Source organism: Colletes latitarsis, chromosome 14 (genome assembly GCF_051014445.1).
Source record: "Colletes latitarsis isolate SP2378_abdomen chromosome 14, iyColLati1, whole genome shotgun sequence".
Classification (NCBI taxonomy): domain Eukaryota; kingdom Metazoa; phylum Arthropoda; class Insecta; order Hymenoptera; family Colletidae; genus Colletes; species Colletes latitarsis.
The window spans coordinates 22,931,266-22,953,606 of NC_135147.1; the positions used below are offsets into that span (position 1 = coordinate 22,931,266).

General features: G+C 46.1%; 1 protein-coding gene across 2 annotated transcripts in view; it reads right to left on the bottom strand.

Annotated features, from left to right (window-relative positions):
- Positions 1–22,341, bottom strand: part of Ser (protein serrate) — a 50,374-nt gene that overhangs the window by 13,080 nt on the left and 14,953 nt on the right. For both annotated transcript variants that reach the window (XM_076781811.1, XM_076781810.1), the window contains exons 2-3: positions 16,387–16,686; positions 909–1,200 (exon numbers count right to left, since the gene is read on the bottom strand). In XM_076781811.1, the coding sequence (XP_076637926.1) occupies positions 909–1,200; positions 16,387–16,686 (592 nt within the window). The remainder of the gene's footprint in view (positions 1–908; positions 1,201–16,386; positions 16,687–22,341) is intronic.

A 22,341-nucleotide genomic window follows, 5' to 3' on the forward strand; every position in this document is an offset into this window, starting at 1 on the left:
GATCGATTAATTATTCCCTCGGCGGCACGGTGGCGAGCACGAGAGAAAAAAGAAAAGAAAAGAGAAAAAAAGAGCTAGGGAATCGTTTAGTCGCCAATATCGCCGAGGGCCTTGCGCGACGCTTCGTTGCATACGTAACGAGATGGCGAGAACGACAAAAGCTACGTTAGACTCGCTTGTTCGCTGGTTTTTTGCCGCTGTATACTTTCACAGAACCGTGGCACTTTTTTACGATCGTGTGTCGTTCCACTTAATTACGAGGGCACACTTGTACTTCGTGCGCGTTTACTTCCGTCACATTAAAAAGAAACGCGCTAATTCAATGAGCGACCCCAGGGAAAGGAGCGATCGATTGTAATATTCCTAACGACGCTGGTCAACAGCAAATATTCTTCGTCTAAGTAATCAATATATTCGATAGTCTTTCATCTAATCTACAAAGTCATAGAAATCTGCATAGTTTCGTTGGTTTTAATATAAAGAAAATTCTGTGTAACAAATTTAAAAAGGAACTTGTTTTATTATGAGGTGCACGTACCACAGTTTTCGACTGCATTCTAAAATTAGAGATCCGTTTTCTTGGGTAGCGTAGTAATTACACGCTCAACTTTCATTTATTGCTCGCTAGGATGCAAACGTTCACGATAAGATCGATAGATTTTCTATTCATCGTATGCTACCAATTTGCATCACTTAATATGGATTCAGTTTATCCAGTATTGAAACATGTAACTGCGCGCAACAGGTGGCAAAAAGTACGGTTCGACAGGAATTACGCGACAAAAAGAATTTCATCGACCTGGGACACGATGAAAATTATTTCAATTTAATTCTAGAGTTTAGTGAAATATTCATTTTTGAGTTATGGTTCTGTGTGCATAAAAGGAGGAATAAGAGAATCGGCTCACCTGTTTCGCAGTCGGAGCCCTTCCATCCCTGTATGCACACCTTGTCCCCGTTCTCGTCGCAGGTGTAATGGCCGAATATGTCGTTCCTCGGCCTGCAGAACTTCGTGCAGGTCGCGTTGTAGTAATGATCCGCGCACTGGACCCGAACGCGATAGGCCAGATGAGCGTTTCTTCCTTGATGATTGAGTGTGTGCCACGTGGGTCCTGGCAGGACAATGCCGCTGTAACTCGCTTCCTCGATCACGCCTGCGCTCGCCTCGTCTCTCGCTTGCAGGATCAACGTGAATTGCCTCTGTGAGAACAAAAGTTCAATAATTAAACGGAGAATCTTTACCCCCTAACGATCTTAAAACGGGAAAAATATTCCCACGAAACACACGGTACGTTATACACTTCCTTACCACTTTCATCAATCTTTAAAAAATATATGATATACACAAACACGTATCAAAAACAAATTCAAAGATATTCAAGCGGTTCGATTCAAGCTTATCTTGTACAGTTGTGCAATGGCGAACACATTTCCAGGAAAGTACTTCCTCTATGGTTTTATCCAGTAGCATCGGTTTCACAATAAACAACGATGCACCGACAATTAATTGGAAAGGAAAGTTGCATACGACATCCAATTACTCGTCGATGGACAATTATTTCGAAATCCAGGTTATTAAGTTCCAAAGTAAAAGTTTTAAAAGATGGATGAAGCCTGCCTGAAGGAAACTTTCGGAATAAAGTTTAATTTACCGATTTAGGCAAAATTTCCTTCTAACCAGATTCGGTCGTGTTTCGTTCGTTAGGACTATTCTTTGCTGTTGCTGTCCAGAATTGCCATGTTCCGGTAAAGGCGAATCGAATACGGAACGGTGACGTCACTCGCGTCTAGGACTGCTTCGGAAGAGGCGGGGAGGTGGTTTGATGAAGCAAGCAATTAACCCTTGCCCAGCTTGAATAATTCCTCAGCGGCCGTGGCTCCTAAGTGGAACCTTCCGAGATGGACTTTCGCAAATTTATACAGCGTTTCCTGACCCTTGACGCTGCCGCGTAACGCGTCGGAATAAAATTACCATTTTTGGTCCCGTCAGAATTCGACGAGAGTCGCCGGGATGAAAATTAAAATTGAGGTCCTAAACCTTACTCTGAAACTATTAAATTAATTTAAACGTACTTAATTTTATTAACCGCGTTCGAAAGTTCATCGAGACACCTCTGTTATTGGTTTCTCAAAGTTGATACTCAATCGTTGTTTCACGTATGGCCTCAATGAAGTTCAATCTAACGTAATGTCAATGTTAATTAAAGAAATGTGTATATTCAAAGGTTAAGGTATCTTAACGAGCCCCCCTTTCGTTCTTCCTAGGGGTTAAGTGTCATCAATCACACATTCGGTCAAATATACTGTTCCACTTATTTCTCAGATCGGGCTCCAATTGATCCTACCCCGCCAGTCGAGAGATAAGTGTGAGCAATTAAATAAATTATGGGATTAAACGTTTCATCCGTTCGATCTATCAAAACATGACAAGCTCAAACACATCGATGATCGAATTAAAAGGTGTACTCTTCCCACATTTGTTTCTTCCTTCCCTGCGAGGGTTAGGTGAAAAGATCAAAATACTCTTCGTAGTCTATCTGTGTTTGTTCATGCAATACTCTCTCGTTGATTAATCGAAGAAACTAGAAACGAAAGCCTCGACAATTTCCACAGAAACAAACGATGATCTGCAGTAGAGACTCCTTGCTTCATCAGACCCTATCATAAGTAGTTTACGTCGTTCGCCGCACATAATAGTATGAAAAACATCTTTTCCTTGGGGGTCATGCTGTTACTGAAGAAGTCAATTTTATCATTGATGCCGCCATTACGCAAAGTTTTCCAGCCTGCATTATTTTCAACGATACGAAGATCGACGTATATGCAATTTTCTAATGTACAAATTAATAAATGTCGTTTCTATATAATTGCTTTATTAATTTCGTAAAAACACCGTCGCCCAAACGTGGCTGACGTGGCGGTCAACGTGTCAATAAAATTGTACCTTTCCCACGTTCATCTTTCTTTATCACGAACGAATACTCTTTTTCTTCTATCATAAATGATATCAATAACCCAGAAATGAAATTCCTAAACCAATTTGATGATTTTGTAATGAACACTTCACCGAGATCTCCTAAACTTCGAGGTCAATTGAAGTATCCTTTCAGACTTCACGCGGAGGATTTGTGTGGGAATCTAACCGGAGCTGAAGTTTATTATTTCTTTCTCGAATGCCAAGGTCCTTGAGAAGCAGTCGCAGAAGAGAAGAAGGGACAACGAACGTCCCATCAAATGGTACCCGCGACGTTCGCGATAATTACCGATCTACGGATGTAATCAGACCCTCCCCCTTTATTTTTCGCTAGCCGCGGCGACGTTCCAAGCACCGTCCCGCCACAAATCAGAATAATTACACCGCGTTTGCGCTACGTATCCGCGGTGGGTTTCGTTTCGCCGTGCCCGTTGCATCTCTCGAAGCGTCCTGGCTCGTCGCAACGTCGGACCTGATTGGTACCACCAATCAAGGCCCGTGAGTGACGGTCGGCTAATGCAATAAATAAATTCCAATCGCGCTGCCGCGGAAGACAGCGGCTATCTGTTCGTTCGGGCAGCAGCAACGGGGATCCCAAAGGGGTGTCCAGGAGTCCAGGCCGACGACAGAAAGCTGGAAGTGTTCCTGATGGAACCGGTCCGTTGGGCGAAAAAAACGATCGGCGCATCGGTGTCCGCGGTGCATGCTCGCGCTCGTGTGTGCGCCGGTTTAATGAACTTCAAGATCCTCGCTGGTAGACAATGAGAGGGGGACTTTCGACGAGACGGGGGGCGGGCCTGTCGATTTTTTAATTAGAACCGCAGGTGCTTCGCGCCAGGGAAAGTGAAAAATAAGTTTGGGGGACAATGTACCATTCGAAATAAACAAATGTCTTTGATGGGTGATTCCTCGTGGCAAAATAAGTCGAAACTGTGGAATAAATTTTTTTCCTACACAACTTCGTTTTCCGTGTACAGTAATGATTCGTAAAATGAACATCTGGGGTTGATAGGTCCATCTTTCGTGCAGTGGTTCAAGTCAACTTACGAATCACGTCTAGGGTTCATTTTAAGAATCATTACTGTACGATCGAACATCGTTTTCATTTATATCGACGTCCAATTCGAATATAAGTTGAATGCAAATTTTTTACGATCAATTGGGCGAGAAGCGGTTCGTTTCTTTGTTCGTTGTTCGATATTTGTACTCGTTCACGAGTTTTGACCATCCCTGGTATGTGGGAACGGGTTATTTCCAGTTGATCGATTCGTTTCCCGCTTTTGGCGTCGTGTACGGTCGGCTAACTGCCCGTTCGTGACTGAACTGCCGATCTCGAATTAGCGAAAATGTTTCTTCTCTCGAGCAACCCAAATGCTTAGGTAAGGCGGCTAATGTCGCCGCGGACGACGAGCGTTTCTTACGAACAAATGGCTTCCTAAATTGGCGCGACACTTCCGAGATAGGAAGTCTGCGTTACCGTTACCGGGCGTTTTTGTTGCTGCGACCGTTTGTAAGGTAATTGTACCGGTGCTTGACGCTGCTTACAATTATTCAATTAATTAAAAAACTGCAACGATTACTATTAGCCCTTGTGCTCCTAACGAAATGTAATTTGGAGACTATTTGCGATGAGAAGGAATGGTACCTTAATTTTCGAAAATATTCTAGAACGAATAATTCGTATCTTGAAAATTGAAGTGTTTGATTTACAAAAGTTACACCCCATTATCGATGCTTACCGATATTTTTGAAATATTATTAACTATTTTTGTATCTGTCAGATAAAATTTATAGAGGTTTAAGTAACGTTTGCGAGGCGTTAAGGTATACTGCGAGTCTGTGAGGCAATAGGAGCAAAACACGAGTTTCTGTGGTGTTGGTGATCCGATTTCATTTTTCTCGACCCTTCGCGGAAGCGCAAAATTTCCCAGTCCGATCTGGATAGCACAAAGAGCGTGTTGTGACCAATCCGCGGCGAGTCAGACGTCTCGTGCTAAATGTAAAGTCGGTTCTCGTCGTTGCCACTACCTAGAGCAGATGAGCGTTAATTGGTGTTAATTGGTGGCTCGCTCGGACCCCGGCGTTCCCACGCCCGCGACTTTCATGCTCGCCTTTTTTTTCGTTACACCTCGTATATATATTCTAATTCGTTCGTCTGTCGCGGTGGTTTCCTCGTCGAGAACCCTCCTTTGTCCAGCTTCGTACGCGGTCAGACGTTCCCTTTGTCGAGCCGTCTTTAATCAATATGAGTCAGCAACGGAATCACGATTAGATCAAATTTCTATTATTCCGTCGTTTTCTGATTGAAACCGCTATTGGGAATAGAAAGTATGGATTTTAAAAGGATTCGATCGACCGTAAATAAAGAAGAAACTAAATTATCGGTTTTAATTGCCCACTTTCGAGTCAGAAGTAGAATTCTAATTAAAATACGTTTATCTATCAGAAAGAGTGATTCTGGCGTGAACTCCAAGCACGCGGAGATGCACCGTAACCGTAGATCTAGGAATTTGCGTGGGTGTTCCTTGCAGAAAACCGCTGCGCGACTCGACGAATTTCCCCTTTCACTGGCAAAACATCGACGCGTTCACTGAAAACCAGCCAACGTCCACGCAGCCGATAAATTATCGAAGATCGCCGAGCAAAGTCACGATCCGACCACCGGGCTACTCGATCGTCGATCGATCTATTCGCGGATCGCCCGTGGACGTGGGTCGCCACGGACCGTGGGCGTCGGAAATTCATTAAGTCGAATATTAATCTCCCAGATGTCGACGCGCGTGGACCAATTAATTAATTTCTTGCGACCGGTTGACGCGTGTTAAAAGAAGTACCCAACATTTCCAGTCCTTCTCAAACGTCTCTTACATTTCTGTTTACCGTGACCAATGTCCTCGAGTTCGAGTCCTCTCTTCCGGCGGCCATTTTAAGGTTAGTAGGTTAGAAAAATTATTGCGACTCGAAGATTACCCACTCGATTCGAATGGAACATTTGAAACTTTTGAAAATGGGATTACTTTGATTTTATAGAAACTTGACCTCGTTCAAATGGTTACTTAGCCTTGAAAAAAATTATTACGTAGCTGTTTAATCGTGAATATGAATCACAAAGCCATCTATCTTCTTATAAATATAAAATGACGCAATATTACGTCAGTGGCGATCGGTTACAGATACGCAAACGATGTAAAATTATGTCAGTGGTAACTAGCTATTTTAAAGTCGATGTAAAATGATATGAGTTAATTTATTCTTGCAATTTTTGTTAGGTCCATATTTCCCTTATCTTAACAGTTTATCTTGCGTTTGAAGCAAAAATTTGATGCAGTTTACATTAAAAATCAATTTTTAACAGTTTGCACTCTTCACAAAATACAACATAGATCACAAGTCCCACGATTCAATTTAAATTTGATTTAGTGTACTATAAACCGACTTTTAAAAAAATAAGTAATTAAAATGGAACTTAAATTTCTTAAATATGTATTAAATATTCTCGGAGCACAAAGGGTTGAGGAAGTACAGCAAAACTGAGCATCCATACAACCAACCAGGAATAATTCCGTGCGTCGTGGGAATTGGGACGAGGAGTAAATGTAAGCAAATTTTTGCGACCTTCGTCGAGGCGACAGAAAGGCGTGTAAATTCCGATATTCGCGATCCAAAAGGATCGACGGAAGCGAGGCGAGCACGTAGAGCACGACGAGCCTCTATCTGCCTGGCCGCGTTGGCTGTCGTTCCATCGTGACGATGGTGGACGCGTCCACGTACAGGGGGCCGACGTCGAATGTGTGGGTCGGTAAGTGCACGTAGGTACTTACGTACGCCGAATAGAACGCGTCTCCTTCTCTATGTCAGGCAACGTGTCTTTGGTTTCGCGGAAAAGATCGAACGAGTGGTACGTGAGGACGCGTACTAAGCAGAAGAGAACGTTCAAGACCCGCTGGTGATCGGGGGAACCTTGAATGAGAGTGCACACGGTTTCCTTCGATTTCTTCCAGCGTTTTCAGCGTACGTAAGCATCGGGGGGGGACGAAATGATTATTAAAAAACAGACATCGGTGGTATCGAGTGGCAAAATAGGTCAAGAATGTATATTATTTGCGGGCTTTCTGCATTTCGAAGCTGGTTTTTCACGAACAAAAAATGGCTGCTGGTTGGTTGGTTGGTAAACTTAACGCGCGAGGGCGCCCTCCGCCATGCACGAAACTTAATATTCGATGGACGAAACGCGAACGCACGAGAACGAGTTCTAAGTCTAAAGACTCTCAGTGTTTCGTAATATTTCTGAGGATTTGAGAATGAAAAGGATTATTAATATCTGCCAAAATGTCTGATAAATGGAGGCTGGAGGAACGCGATATTCAATCGCGAAGATCGTAAGTGTAAAAAGAAAATTGAAGGCTGCTAACGTTAAGAGTTCGAAAACTCGATTTCAGAGTAGAAAGTGATATTCAGAGTAGGTGAAAGTCAGGATTTTTCACCTCGAGAAATTCGATCCTCTCCCATGAAAAAGTCCACGGATTTGAAACAACGTCCACGGATCCTCTGCAATTAATTAATTTCACTCAACGTCGAATATATTCCACGGTTACGTTCAGCTGATCAAGCTTTCCACTTTGGGCCGTTCCAACGGCGATCATTTTTCATCTTTCACCTTTCTCCTTACGAAAAGAACGTAAAGTCGTCGCGTTCGAATTTCGGCTGAGATTTACGCCGCCGATTACGCCAATTTATTTTGTGAAAGCGCCTTACGTAAAATCGTCCCGATGCATTATTCATTGTGCCGCATTATTTCAGTGCATTCATGTATTCGTCGTAATACCTCAATTAAACGAAACCCGCGACTCGTAAAGCTCCTCGAGGACCTCCTCTCGCGGGAGAAACAACCGAATCTGCACCCTCGTTAAGCGTCATTTAGCGGCGATGATTGCAAAAACAAAACGGAAAAAATACATAGGAGGCAATTATCGTGCGCAATAAGTTTAAATTATTTGGATTCTGGTCGACTTCTTTATTTTCCAGATTCCCTTTGTACTTCGTTACTTATAAAATACCAATTAAAATAATTCGAAACGATTATTTCTAAGTTACTGTACGAAATAAATTTCGTTCTAACATCGGGAGATCTACGGTCCCCAGGTGACGTTCGAGAGTCGCGTCCCGAGGATTCCGATTCTCGAGAATCGGTGGCGGCAGCTATTTCTCAGGAATCCCTATTCCCGACCGGGTCTAAAAACCGTCCAGAATTCCGGACCCTTGATCGCCTTCGAGCACCGACGCCCCCGCTTCGCGCTTGACCCTAAATCACCCCGCGCTGAGTCGGGGGTCCCGGTGAGGTCAGACGTCGCGATGCTATAAATTCGCGACGGCGTTCCGTTCGCCCCCTCGTAGATACGATTCGTCGCGAAGGAGGCACGGGGTTGTTATTCGTTCCCTGGAAATTCCGTACGACTCGGGACGTCGGGGAATCGTTCCGGTTCTGGAATCCTCCTTTCCTCGTCCTCGCTTCCCAATTAGCCGACCGGCTAATAAATCTCGCGGTGTCCCCAGAACCGTAGAAAGCCCCCAGTTGGCCCGACGATAGGGGGAGGGGGGAAGAAACGAGGCTGGAGGAAACGGACGCAGAAAGGGAGAAAGAACGTAGGGGATTCTCGAGCGACAGGGGACGAGGAGAATCCGCCGTGGTAGCCACTATTCACAGGGGCACAAGGCCAAGAAGTCTTTCTGTAGGTACGATGTCGCGCGGCTCTCTTTCCAACGCTGTGAGACTTAAAGGGGACCGATGGAGGAGCATCTCCGCGAGTCGGTACGAGTTAGCCGACCGGTGGCCGTTGGTAGTGGTGGCTTTACCTGCATCGGGGGGCCTCAACTGAGGGGAACCCCCGGCATTCCTCGTATTAAATGCCTCTCCTCGGACACTCTCGTCGAGCGAGCTGTGGCATCGTGCCCCGTTCCTGCACGAATGTCGGATGATCCCAGAAATTGTGCTTCGGAAATACGTGTAAATGCTTAAAAATGTCAACAAACGTCCTGCTCAACTCAGTTTTCGAATTACAGACGGTCAAAGAAAATGTTAATTGCACTTGCCAGCAGAGGGCTACCCTCTCTCACAAATTTCTATTTATATGCTTCTCGACTAGTGTCTATAAGGCAGAGCATATTAGGGTTGACGAGTCCCACTTTGTATGCTTTAATAAACGAAGGAAAGGATGAAATAAAATGGAGGCTGTGCGTGAAAACGTGGTTCGGAAGAGGCGTTGGCAACGGTCGCGAGAGCTAACTTCTAGAAGAAGAGAAACAGTTCAGCGGGACGAGGAGACGAGGAAGGACAGCGAGGAGTTTGGTATGCGGTCCGCGCAGCGGGTTCACACACGGCCCAAAGGGGGCCCCAGCGGCGCGCAATTGAGAGAGTGGGGGTCAGGACAAGCTCTTGGAGGCATTGCCCAAACCGGGGCGACAGTTTCTCTCCCTTCTTTCTTAATTTGCATACGCGATACGTACACCTGTGTTGCACGGACGGTGCGTGTCCCGTGTACACCTGACCAATAAGTCCGTCGACGGGCGTAAATCTGGAACGTGAAACGTGAATATTCCCCGGGGGCCCCCTGCCGCGTCAACGAGGGCAGCTCGCGGCCGGTTCGTGTAATCGATGAGCTTGGGCCCGGGTCGTCGTTTGTACGTTCCTCGGTTCGAGCCACAGAATAATTAATAATCGGAGCCCCGGGCTTGTCGCGGGGCTCTGGTAAGGGAATTACGGGAGACTCGGGTAATTAACGAGCCCGCAGAAAAATCCGCGATTGAATTTAAATCAGGAACGCGGAAACGCATTAATACCCCCCTCTACGCCATTTCAACCACCGACCTGGAGGAAACCGATAAATCTTCGAACCCGGGGCGCGTCGGTTTCGTAATTGCTGGGCCCCCGGTTGGACCCCGATATCGGATCGAGCGACGGAAGTGTTGACAAATCGACGACGCTTCCGTTCGACGTCGATAAATCAGCGTCACGAGCAAAAGAAACTATTTAAATAAAAATTTCTTTGAATACATTGCATCTATAAATTTGTTAGTTATACAAACAAGTTACTCTGTCGCAATGCTGTTCTTTGCGGTTCATGAAAACGTTTAATTCCTCGTTAAGACCACGGCGAAACAAAAGCTTCAGGTGTTCCCTTTTAACGGGACATCTGAAACGCGCGTAAAATTGGCAAAAAACGGACGTGCGTTTTTCAAGAGTCGCGCGGACGTAAATCTCGCGATGGCGAACGACGAGGGAGCCTGATTGCGATATCCTCGGGGCCGGAACAGAAGAAGCAGAAGCGATTTTGGGCCCCGTTCGTCGATTAACGACCGGTTCGCGCATAGCTTTTGACAAATCGATCCTGCTTCCGTATCAGCGTTCCGTGATTTATGCGCGCTTAGAATAGCCGGACGAGCCGCGCGTACCTGTTGCCCCAACGAAAATATAAATGACGCTCCACGGACGTAATCTCTATACGGACATCCACCGTGCTCGCAATGACTATCTTCATTTAAATATGCAAAATACCAGCGTATCTGACGCGCCAACTCGGAGACGAACCGGCGACGAAGATTGGCCAGCTGAATGGCCAGGTGCTCCATGGGTTCTCGTCTATTATTAAAACGTGCGGAGAAACCATTAGCATCCGCCATCGAACCGCCTTCCATCGATCACCCGTCTCTACGAGCTCTTTCGAGCGAATGTTCGGGCCCCTTTTGGCCCAGCGTCTCCCAACCTCTGGCAATTTTAAATATTGCGGGGCCGTTTAGAAGTATCTACATTTTTTTCTTTTGAACAGTCACCGGACAAAAGTCTTGGCACGATTTCAAACGCGGAGTTTTTGCGCGGGGTCCAAGAAATTTCACCGGAGTTTCTTCGCGAAACGAGGCTACTCTTGGTGGAAACCGACCGAGGCAACCGGAATGTCGAAACGAGAGAAACGGTAGAATTCGACAAAGGGTCAGGGAGTAACGTCAGGCCCCAGAAAGTATGCAGGAAGAATACACACCTGTTGGGGCCTGACTCACGCTGATCCCCTGCGGGGATTCGAGGCGTGCCACCGCTCTGACTCCTTCATTTTCGTTCACCGCGGTTTTTATCCGTCCTCGTCGGCGGCCACCGTTTAGACGACCATCGTTTATCATTACACGGGCCATTATCGGGCCTGTAATTATCAAGATTTATCACGGTCGCCGGAGAAAGGAGGATAAAAGCCGCGGCACTGTTTCCGCTCGATTCGCGTTTACCCGGTTTTCTCTTTTCTTATTTTCGACCGCGATCGTTTGTTCAATACGCTCGTGCTAATTGCGCCGGGCGGATGTTACACGGGGAAATTTAACGCCTCGAATTATTTGCACCGTAGCCCTATTACTCGAGAGTGGGTCGAAGTTCCGTTGGTCCGGTTACAGTTGCGTCGATCAACCTGTTAAATTTCCTCCGGTATCAAGGCATTTAGATTCTACAAAATCAAACATTTGTCAACGCAACGTCAGGAAACACTTGGTTTTCAATCGAGGCTCCCTTCAACGTCGAGAGAACCGTCGACACCGCTAATTCAGTCGACACAATACACCAACGAGGGCAACGGTAGCGTCCACGTGGGCCCAACAGTCGTGACGTCACATCATTGATAGAGGCGCCCACATCGCCGTGGATATTGTGCCGAGAATAGACGTCGTCCACCTATTCGTTTCGACGCGATTCGCTGCGTTTGTGCGTCCACGTGTGCATCGTACGTGCTCGCTGGCTGAAATCGACGTCAAAAGGCTGCGGTGAAACGCGATCAAGAGGTTGAAAATTTGTTTGAAATAGCAGAAACACCTATGCAATATATACAGCGGATCAAATTCTAACAATGGATACAAAATTATTCATTTTTTTTTCTTTGTTCGAGTTTCAACGAGTAAAAGTTAAACTTTCCATTCGTTACTGGCTGAATAAAAATTAGAATTCTAATTTGGAATGCATCATCTCATCGAATCAGTAACTTTCCACCTTCTCCACAATCGGGATGTTTAATCTTGTTAACACCTTCTGCGAGAAAGCAGACGTTTATTATAGTAATTACCATTCCGTAGAAATTGTAGGCTTCTTTAATATTAGAACTAGTAAAAGTTCACGGTGAGTGAAATACCTTTTCTGAGACAACAGACCGAATAAAGGTAGTGTGTTTAAAGGGCCCGTCCTGTTTACAATAAATAATAACGCTATATCGAACCAGGGAGATCCTATCCGAACCATTCGATCGAACGTCGTAAATTTTGCCCATCTTTGGTTGCTTTGGTCTGCCAAGTGTGGGAAAGAGCGAAGAGAGCCTCGCGATGAAAAGAGCGGGAAAATTATCGGGGCTCGAATCGAAGACAAAGATGCCTCGAGGAACACTACGAGGAGCGTAACAACGTGTTGGAGGTGCAACGCGATGGAAAAAGATAGAGACACGAGCCTGGAGAAAGGAAAGAAGCGAATCCGTACCCGTCTGCCCGAGAAGACGCACACTCAGAACGGTCAGGATTGTGCAAAAGCTCGCCGTACACTCATCTCGCTGATCGTTTCCTGTGCCATTATGCTACCGCTGAAAAGGCAGTTATTCCCTTCTTACATATGCCTCTTTACGCCGCTATTGAAATTGCAAACGGAGAAAGTCGAAGGACGATTATGCTCGATCCGAGTCGAAGACGTGACTCTGTTCGCTGGAACAGGGACTCGTTCGCCAACGGTTGTAGACATTAGCGAACTTTTTCGAGATACTGTCGAGGAGTATGTAGCGTTAGTCAACCGAAAAGTTTCCTTTTTCGCTGGACAACAATAGCCAACGCAACTGTGCCTTCGAGAATTCAGTCGTGGTTCACAATAGCCGTTCGACCTGGTACAGAGGGTTCGGGGGTAGTTTTGTTCACTTTCCGGATAACAGGTATAATATTTTTTTATCTTTTATAGGAAAAGAGTTATGGTCTGAGTCAGAGAACTTCTCCACCAAAATGGAAGGTTTACTAGATTATAGATTGTACAGATGGAAGAAGTAAACGAGTAAACTGAATGTCGTGCCTACTAGGCAAGGATCAGATAAATAAATAATAAGCCAAAATGAGTTACCAATATTTTACCAACTAAAAAACGTTGGAAAATGGCGGTGAAACTAGTAACGTTGGATTTCGCATCGTTGACTTATCGTCCAAGTTTTAAATAGTGTCGTGCAATCGATCAATTAGCCGATCGACGTCCGATTCTAATCCTGCCCGGCGAAACTAGCCAGAAAAAGTTTTCCTGCCCCCTCCCCCCGCGTCGAAACGTGCGGACGGTTAAGGAATTTCTATCGTGGTGACAGGGAACAGCTTCCGCCATTAGAGGATCGAAACGTTCCTCCGTACCTACTGATGAGAATCGAGAATCCACGAACGATTCCCAGGGGCCCGTTAAATGCAGACGGCGTTCGAGAACGGTCGTGTTGCATCGTGCCCCCTCCACCTCCGTGCCCCCTTTGAGCACGGATGAGATTATGTATACCGTATTCAATCACCGTAGAACGGTAATGACGGAATTATCCAGGGAAGCGATGAAAGTCGGTCTTCACCGTTTTTCGTGGTGGGCGAAATATGATTTCGAAGTTATTACGGGCCTCGATGGCCGTTCCATACGCGCCCTTTCGCGGTTCTATATTAACCCTTCCAATTTAGATTTCACCAAACGTTCGTGAAATAGCGAGTTGCAGTTGCCAGAGTCCGTACGCGATGAATATTTCTCGAAGAATTCTGTCTCCCAATTATCGAGTCGGCGAAAGGAGGATGTCGAAATAATTATCGAGCGCAAAGGGTTAAAGATCTCGCCGTTTCCGTCTGCTTAGCGTACCCTCGAAAGCCCCGTGTACACACTCGCGTTATTTGCTCACCATAGATATTTTTTTATTGCTCACCCCCTCTCATAATTGAATTAGCTCGAGGCAGCGCTAAACGCTCGAGGCGAGCGAGGCCGCCGACCGAAGAAAAACCCCAGGGTAGAGAGATCCTTCAGGGAAAGGAAGCAATTTAAGGGTCTCTGTTTATGCCCCCGTGGGCCCTCGAGAGGGCACGGTACGATGGAACCCACGGACCACCCTTTGTCGCCCTCCGGAGAACGGACCCCGACGTGGGTCCTCTTAGAGCCTCCGACGAGCGAGTTATGAAATATACAAACACACTGGTGCTCTTCAAATAATCCGCTGTTTGGGGCCCTATGTGTGCGCGCGCGAGCCTCGATTCGGTCCGTTAACGTACCCCGAACGAGGACCCTTGACGTGTACCCGTCACTGTGTATACCTCTTGCGAGGAAACACGTCGTCATGCTTGCTCGAGGATCTCTCCCGAGGATCTACTCGACTCGCTCGAAATCGGCCGTTCGTTTCGACGTAATTACGCTCGACAGCGGCCTGCCCCGGAGCCTGGTGACACGTCACGTGGGTGGGATGTTAGCAATCGTTTACTGGAAGCCTCTCTTGCTCTACACCACCCCTCCTTTCCTTACGGTAGCTCGAGGACTTACGGCTTTTTAATTACTCGAAGATATATTGCCGCGACGCAGCGTGTGTTTTGGTGCTCGAGTGCCTCACCGAGGGCTCTGGCAATGATTGGACGACGACTCGTACTTATTGCTACCCGTGGTTAGAGTGCCGGTAGACGCGGATCTTATGGTTGTTTGACATTTTCCCGTAGGCTGACGTTCCGGGGCTCTCGACAGGGTGAAGCAATTCTCGTGTAAGCCTTGTCTGGCGGTGTTATCTACTATTTGTCAGGCCTGGGACCTATCGGTTCGATAGACGATATGAACAGAGTGTCGATAGGAATCAAAAATACACTGCATCATCGATAAAAATTTTGAGCAATTTCCTAACCACGAGCATCTTGTAGATTGATAATATCTCGATCTTATCTAATAAGTTAGTACAGGGTAAAATCAGTGACTATGTAAGGCCCTAAAATCTAAAGTAAAACTCTCGTCATCCTCGAAACTGTTTAGCGAACCGTCGTCGACTGGAACGGTTTCCTCGATCATGGATCCTCCGGGTGTCGAATGGCGATCCGCGCTTTACGACACCGCGATTTGTGGGTCCGTTCGCGAGGAATTGCCCGAAACGAAGAAGAGGACAGCGAGAGGAACAGAAGAGTCGTTGCCAAGCGACTGGAACCAAAGTGGAATTCTGCGTAACGACTCTCCGCGGATAGAGGAGCAACAGACCGGAAATCCTTCGGATTCGATGGCTCTCGCGCGCCCCGCATCGACAAAGGAATCGGGCTAGAAATTTGCGATCGGCGCCGCGATACAATGGGCCCCGTGGAAGTCTTTTTCCGAGAGGTCGAACCGGGGGCCCCCGTATTGTTGCGAAACGGCGGCTCTCGCTCGAGAGATTCACTCGGTTGGCTTCCAACGATTTCGAGAATGGGAACGAGAGCGTTTAAAGGAGGGGGGAACTCCCATTAGTGGGGCGATCACTTTAGGTACGCGCTGGAATTTTTTATTTTTTTTTTGAACGACCACTGCCTTGCAAAAGTCGAATATCGATCCTCGTGGACGTTCAAATGCAGCGTTGGAATTTTTTTTTAACCCGTTGAGAGGAATATTTTAACAAAATTCGTTGGATTCCATAGTTGGGATAGTAGGAACTCGTGAAGATTATTTTTTAAATGCCTTTGTAGAGACCAAAGTATTTTATTTCGCCCGAGGAGAAGGTCGGATAGAACCAGAGGCGACGTCGCTAATGAGAAGCAATTTAAATTCGAAAAGAGACGCTGTTCCGTCCCTCTGGTTTCGCTGCGGACGCGCCATAATTCTTCGCGGGTCTTTGTCGTCGAACGGAGCAAGAACCTTGCGAGCAAAATTAATTACGGGTATCGAACCGTTCCGTGGCGCGTTCCGACTATTGTGCAACGACGAGTGAAACGTTCTTTCGCGACCAGGTGAATCGCTTTTGCGAACGTTCCACCGGTTTCCAAACCGATCGTCCGCCATTGTCGATACATACGTACCGCCTGAGAAAATATCATTAACGCCGTTTATGATAATTCGCGGACCGAGCGAACCGGCGCCTTTGTTTGTTCAAAATGTAATGGAGGATAAATATCTCCACTCTCGAATCCGTGTCAGGGTTCGAGGAACTCGACAAGAAATTTGATGGATGAGTTTCTAGAGAATTAGTCAATTTGTTAGATGGTAAATAGTTCCATTAAAAAAAATCACAAACTTTTTTTTCTCATAATATTTGCCAAGTAAATAATATTTCTCTCGTACACTTTATCAAGAACAAATAAGATTGAGAGTTTTCGATCTCTATCGTATCATAAGATGGCTCAAAATGGTGGCTACGACGTCCATGAAGAAATAAGCTAGGTTTTTTTTAATAAAATAAGGTTGTACTCACCGTCCATCGGAAGGTGAAGTGCAGTTGCAGGGTGACGGGTTCGCTGAGGGTGAAGGTGTTCTGACCGAGGGCGTGACTAGATACGTTGCCAAAGCTGCACGAGCCGATGGCGGTGACGTTCGATTGGTACTCCTTCAGACAGAGCCAGAACGCCGTGGAGCACGGTGTCGTGCAGGGTGGTAATCCTCCCTTTCCTCCGCCATCTCCTCCCCCGCCGCAACACCTACCGTCCACCAGGGTGCCCCTGTTGTTCGTCAGCGAGAGGATCTGCACCTCGAAGAATCCACTCGCGTTCGTCGCCTGCGTCATCAACAAACCACACACTTTAAATTCGGTTCATCGACTTAGTCACTTATTAAACTAATGGGGGTGCAGGCTACCCTTAAAATCCCCCTATGGAATTCCTTCCAGTTTTTAAAATAGTTGACCAGGGACCAATGACATGACTCAAATTGACTCAAACCAATATCACTGTATAAAAGAATATTATCATCTATTTTTGCAACCCCCACGAGAGGTAACAACTCACATTTAGATTTCTTTTTATCCCAAAAATATTTTTTAAAAACGATACGACGATGGATACTATAAATATTTCCAATATCGAATAGCAAAAGCAGATAATGCAATGATTCCTAGATCAAACGGAAGCCCCAAAATGGTCGCTGAGAGAAATTGACGAACATCCGGCGCCATAGCTTTCATCCTCGCCATTCCGCGAGCACCTATTTTTCTCCCGTTCCTAATTAACTTCGGTAGCGTATTAAATTGCACCGTTCCACTTTATATCGGTCCGTTTCTCTCCAGCTTTTTCCTCCATCCGCGATATTTAATACCAACGCGAATTTATCGCGTTCGTTACAGCGCGGTCGTTCGGTATTAAACATCACGATTTCGTTCGGCTTCTTTCTAATGGGCCTAATAACACGGCGAGATTTTCCTCCAGCCAGTCTTGTGAAAACGGAAGTCTCGTAGTCGGGGCCCCCGGGAGGCGAAAGGCCCCTCGAGTGTCTGTTACGGGCTAGCCGCCAGCTCTTGAACGATTCGGTGAAAGAAATCGAGCAGTTTCGAAACGATCGAGCTGGCAATTTCTACGAGATCCCTGTGTATCGTCTATGCATCGTGTGCATGAATATTGAACTTCACGACGTGCGTTTAGATTGCACCTTTGGCGCTCGAATTGCAACACGTCGTGCTCCTCCGCGCGAATTTCAATATTTTACCTCCTCGCGAGGGGCACCGTAAATCTTTCGTATGGGAAACGATCCGTGTTTATGTCGTTGGTCGTCGGAATTTGTTATTGCTATCGTTTACTATCTATCGGTTTAAATTAGAATCGCGAACAAATTCGAGACTTCGAGGATCCCCTCCAGGGAAAATGGAAATATTCTAGATTTATCTGGTCTGGGCAGATAAACCTGTTACTTAACTAATAATCGCATTAATATTGATATTTTAATATTTCTTGAACAAAAGTTCGTTAGGATCTGTTATAAATCATCGCCTTAGAATACAATCTCCCAATCGTCTAAGAGTCCATTTAATTCAAATAATTATGTGCAGTGTATTCGAAACCAGGTTTCAAAAGAGCGCACTTAGCGTCCAACTTGTTTCCATATGCAAGATTACCAACATCGTCTTATATTTATTTTTGCAAGCAGTTCAACGCGTTGCCCTTTAATTTCAATACAGTCACTGATTACCCTCGCCTGCGTGCAGCACACAGCAACAAATTACTCGCTTGAGATATTGAAACAGAACGTTGCAATTTATTTATGCCGACCAGGCTGATTCATAAACCTGTATTAATTAAGCATTTTTCCTCCCCCTAACGAGAATTACTCTTTAAACTAGCCGTTAATAGAAAATGCTTCTCGGGTACCTTTCGTTTCCTTATTTTGTTCAACGCGGATCATGCCTCGAACGCGTAATTAAATCGAAGACCTTATTAGGATTCAGAAAAATTCGCCAGGCTTTCGCAGTCCGAATTCCAGCAATTAATTCCGTTCCAGGCTTTCGAACGCGTGCACCGTATTTTCGGAAAGCATTCTGCAAAAATTCCGATATCAGAATTATTACGTGTTCTTTCCTCGCCTGGCTAACTTTACCGTGTCGATTGCTCAACCTGGGAATATATGAAATTAGAAGGCTTGTTCGTCGGGGTGCATTCTTCCGTGCTACGGTTCGAAAATAACTGATAGAGACTGGGTACTGAAAAGTTAAATCAAACTTTCGAAAAAGAAATATTACACGGATCAACAAAATTGGCTGAAAATTTCTTCTGAAATTCTAGCCCTTCTATATAAATAATCATCCGTAAAATTATAATTAGAAAGATCGAAATCTACGTCTGTAAGACGATACGTAACACTTGTGAATTCAATATTATTTATTATTTTATCACGTAAGATACTCGTGTCTATTTGATTAAAATTATTGTAAGGAAATTGCGTATTGAATTTTGGGGTCGAAATGGAGTTTAGTAGAGCATAGTGAAAATAAACAAATGTAAGAGGAGCGCGTTGGTGCGTTCGCGCCAGTTCGCCCGAGCGATCAATAACAAAAGCGAAAATGTTACTGCTCGAAATCGTCTGCTTTCGACGCGGAGAGTCTTCCTTTCATCGTTACGAAACCATCGGCTACGTACGGTTCACCTACACTTATCGGTTTCGAATGCGCCGTAGTTGCATCGGGGAGCACGTGCATCGAGCGCACGGGGCCCGAAGGTGTGGGTGCGCGTACGTGTGATCCGCGCATGCACGGACGAGAAGGCCCCGACGGGGCCTGTGTAATTACCGTAAGAGTAAGATCGAAGGTAGAAAGCGCGAAGGATCGTCTGCTGGCCTTTGCTTTCCACGACGCGCTTCCTACTGCGTTATATAATACCCGGTGCAACGCGAGGTGACATTTTCGTCGAACCGCAGAGTGGCTTCTGCGGTTTCCCTCGATACGCGTCGGATGGATATCTCACGGGGAAATTGAAGGCTAAATCACGGTTAATGTCCGGGACGGGAAACCGGAGGAGCCCATCAACGTGTACGAGAGCTATGATACGACTCGTTTCTACAAGAAACGTTCGCTAAAAGACGCGGGATAAACGTGTCCTCGCATTATCGTTAGCCTCGGTGCTACGTACCGCGAACGATACAAGTAAATTCCACGTTAACCAACGAACACCTTCAATGCGTTAAAGCGGACCCTCCAGACCGCCATCATGCCCTTCCATTTAGGCTACTCGATCAATCTGTGTTAAATAAATTTTTGTCAGACTGGGAATAGGATGTCCTGATACAGTAGAAATTTCGAACACACACGCACGGGCCATAATTCGCGACGATCGATGATTAAATCAAATAATGAAGCTTCTTCTGTACCTTCGACCATATGGGAACGCAGGTTTAAGCTCGAGGAACGTTGAAACGGCGAAGCCAGTTTCTGTTAACGCGACGAGGCTCGGTTACCGGGAATATATCAATCGAGAACGGCGAAACGGAATTGTCGTGGTCGTAAAATGACAACCATCGTCGTCGGTACGTATTCAACGACGATCACCAGGCGCGAGGATCGCGCGTCGGGAGGAATCCGTGCAGCGATGGCGCGTTTACGACGACGCCCGGACGCTAAATCCCGACGCGGAGGACAACTGTTTGAGGAGAGAACGGTGTAACCGGCCGTCGACGTCGTTTTATTGGCCGTGCATACTTATTCTGGAGGCTCTCTCCGGTAACCCGCGTGCCTCCGAAAGAAGCTGAAAACGCGCGGGGGACCGTGGCGAGGGCACACACGGGGCCCCGTAGCGTTTGCACGGTGCCCGAAGGGAGTTTGCACAGTCCGCTCACGTGCCGGCGCGAAATTGCCCCGCGAAAGATGGCTTTCAGACCGCCGACACGGAAGTGCCTTTTTTGAAAACTGGGATCGGTCGCTCGATGATACGGACGGATGGTATCGGGACGGTCGCACGAGTCGAGAATTTTTAGCAGCCGATCGACTCTTTCTCACGAGCCACGAGACCAGGTCGCGGATTTTTCCAACGAAGCCTCCCTGCGACCCTCGGGACTCCATTTTAACGCAATCTGAATTTAAAAAGGTTCTTCTTCGTAAAAATATTATATTTTCTCTTGTGCATCAATGGGTCGTAATAAGTAACTTCCTTTTGAGGAAGAGTTTACTTATCGAATGATTTATTTCGTAATACGGAGTTACGGCAACCCCCCCGAGCGAAACAATGTTACGCGAGGCTACGAAAAAATGAGCTTTCGCACAATTGACCTAATAACCGTGAAAGCGAGCAGCTCGAGCGATTGTTCCGAGGTTGAAAGGTGCGGTGCACGATGGGAATTGGTCGCTAATACGCGGTGTCCACCTTTATTACACCTCTCGACGGCTCAGCGAGACGTCAATTATCGCTGGGTGGCGACCCGAAGCCACAGCCATGTGAGAAAATGTCGGGTCGTGCCCCTTTTCACCAACAAACGGCATCAAACCGCGACGCGAGTTTCGTTTCGATTCCTGCTAGGCAAATGCGGCTCTGGCTAGATTTCACGGGGTTGGAAAAATACTTTAACCATCTTCAGTAGAAATCAACTCGTATTATTTTTAATAGAGTAGGGGGAAAAAATGAAAAAAAAAGTCGGGAAGCCATTGACGTGCTTCCTCCGGTCGACTAACAACCCGAGTTTTAATGGTCCCAACAGCTCGTTCCAAGAATCGTACCAGAACTATAAATTACACAATAAAGATAAAAGGTACTTTTTGTCGCAATAATTTCTCCGCAAATATATTTCTGTCCAGGTAACTGATCGAGCCACTTGCGTAATGGCTCGCGGTTTATTAACAGAAGCACTTGTCCGTAAGAAGGGTTACAAACTATCAAACTGGTTGTCGGAAGAGCCTTTCGTGAAAGCTGCGGCACCGGTGATGAGCAAGGCAACGAATCGAGTTGCTCTAAAATTTTTAGCGCTCGATCTGTGCGAACACACACACGATCGACGAGACGGTACCGTAATATAAACAGGCATTAACGCGGTAACCGGTTAAATGCGTAGGAAAACGACGAACGCAGCCGACGATGCATCAGTCATTAAAGTGTCAACTACCTCCGACTGCTTAGACGCGACGGAACCCAGTGTCTTTCGAACCGACGAACTTATTATGCATTTTCGAACCGTTCTCACGCGCCTCGAGGACGTTAAACGTTTCTTTTAAAATTCTTTCGCCGCTAATGGCCGCTTAAACGCGAGTTATTTTACATTCGAGTCTAATTTCAACGGCAAAAAGGAACTTTCTATGGGATTTATACGCTTGCAAAGTTCCGCGTTCGAAGCACATTATGTAAACACCAGGGATGGGCAATGTTTTATTTCAACAACACGTTCCTCCCATCGGACAGTTAAATTTCTATTATTATTTTAATCTTGCATTTTCACTGACTAAATGTACATACTGTTGATATATGTCCGTGTACCATCACTGTACTTTTTAACAAAGCTTCCAAGGATCTATGTTTACATAACGTTCCTTTGTCATTTAGACGTAAGAAAATTTGTATAATCGTGGAAAAATACCCTCTATTTTGTAAGTTGCAAATACTTTTCACCGCAAAAAATAAAAACAAAGATCGACTTCTAGAAGAACGAGACCTTTCACACTAAAATTTTGTCCATCGTAGTCTCTGGAACAAAGGGCCTCCCCCCGATCGTGAGGCCTCGATTTCACCCCAAAAGGGACTCCGAAAATCGAGGACCACCGAGGCAGTCGGTAAAAAATCCGGAGCGATCGTTCGCGGGGAAGAAACAAAGGAGGCTGTCGCGAGATTGATTTCTGGACACCTGGTGCACGAAGGGGGGGTATTTTACGCGCGTCTTGGGCCCCTTCTGAGGTATTACCGTGGCCGGCAGCGCGTATACACCTCCGTGACTTGTTACGGAGTCGGCCACGCTGTACGTTCACGAGGAT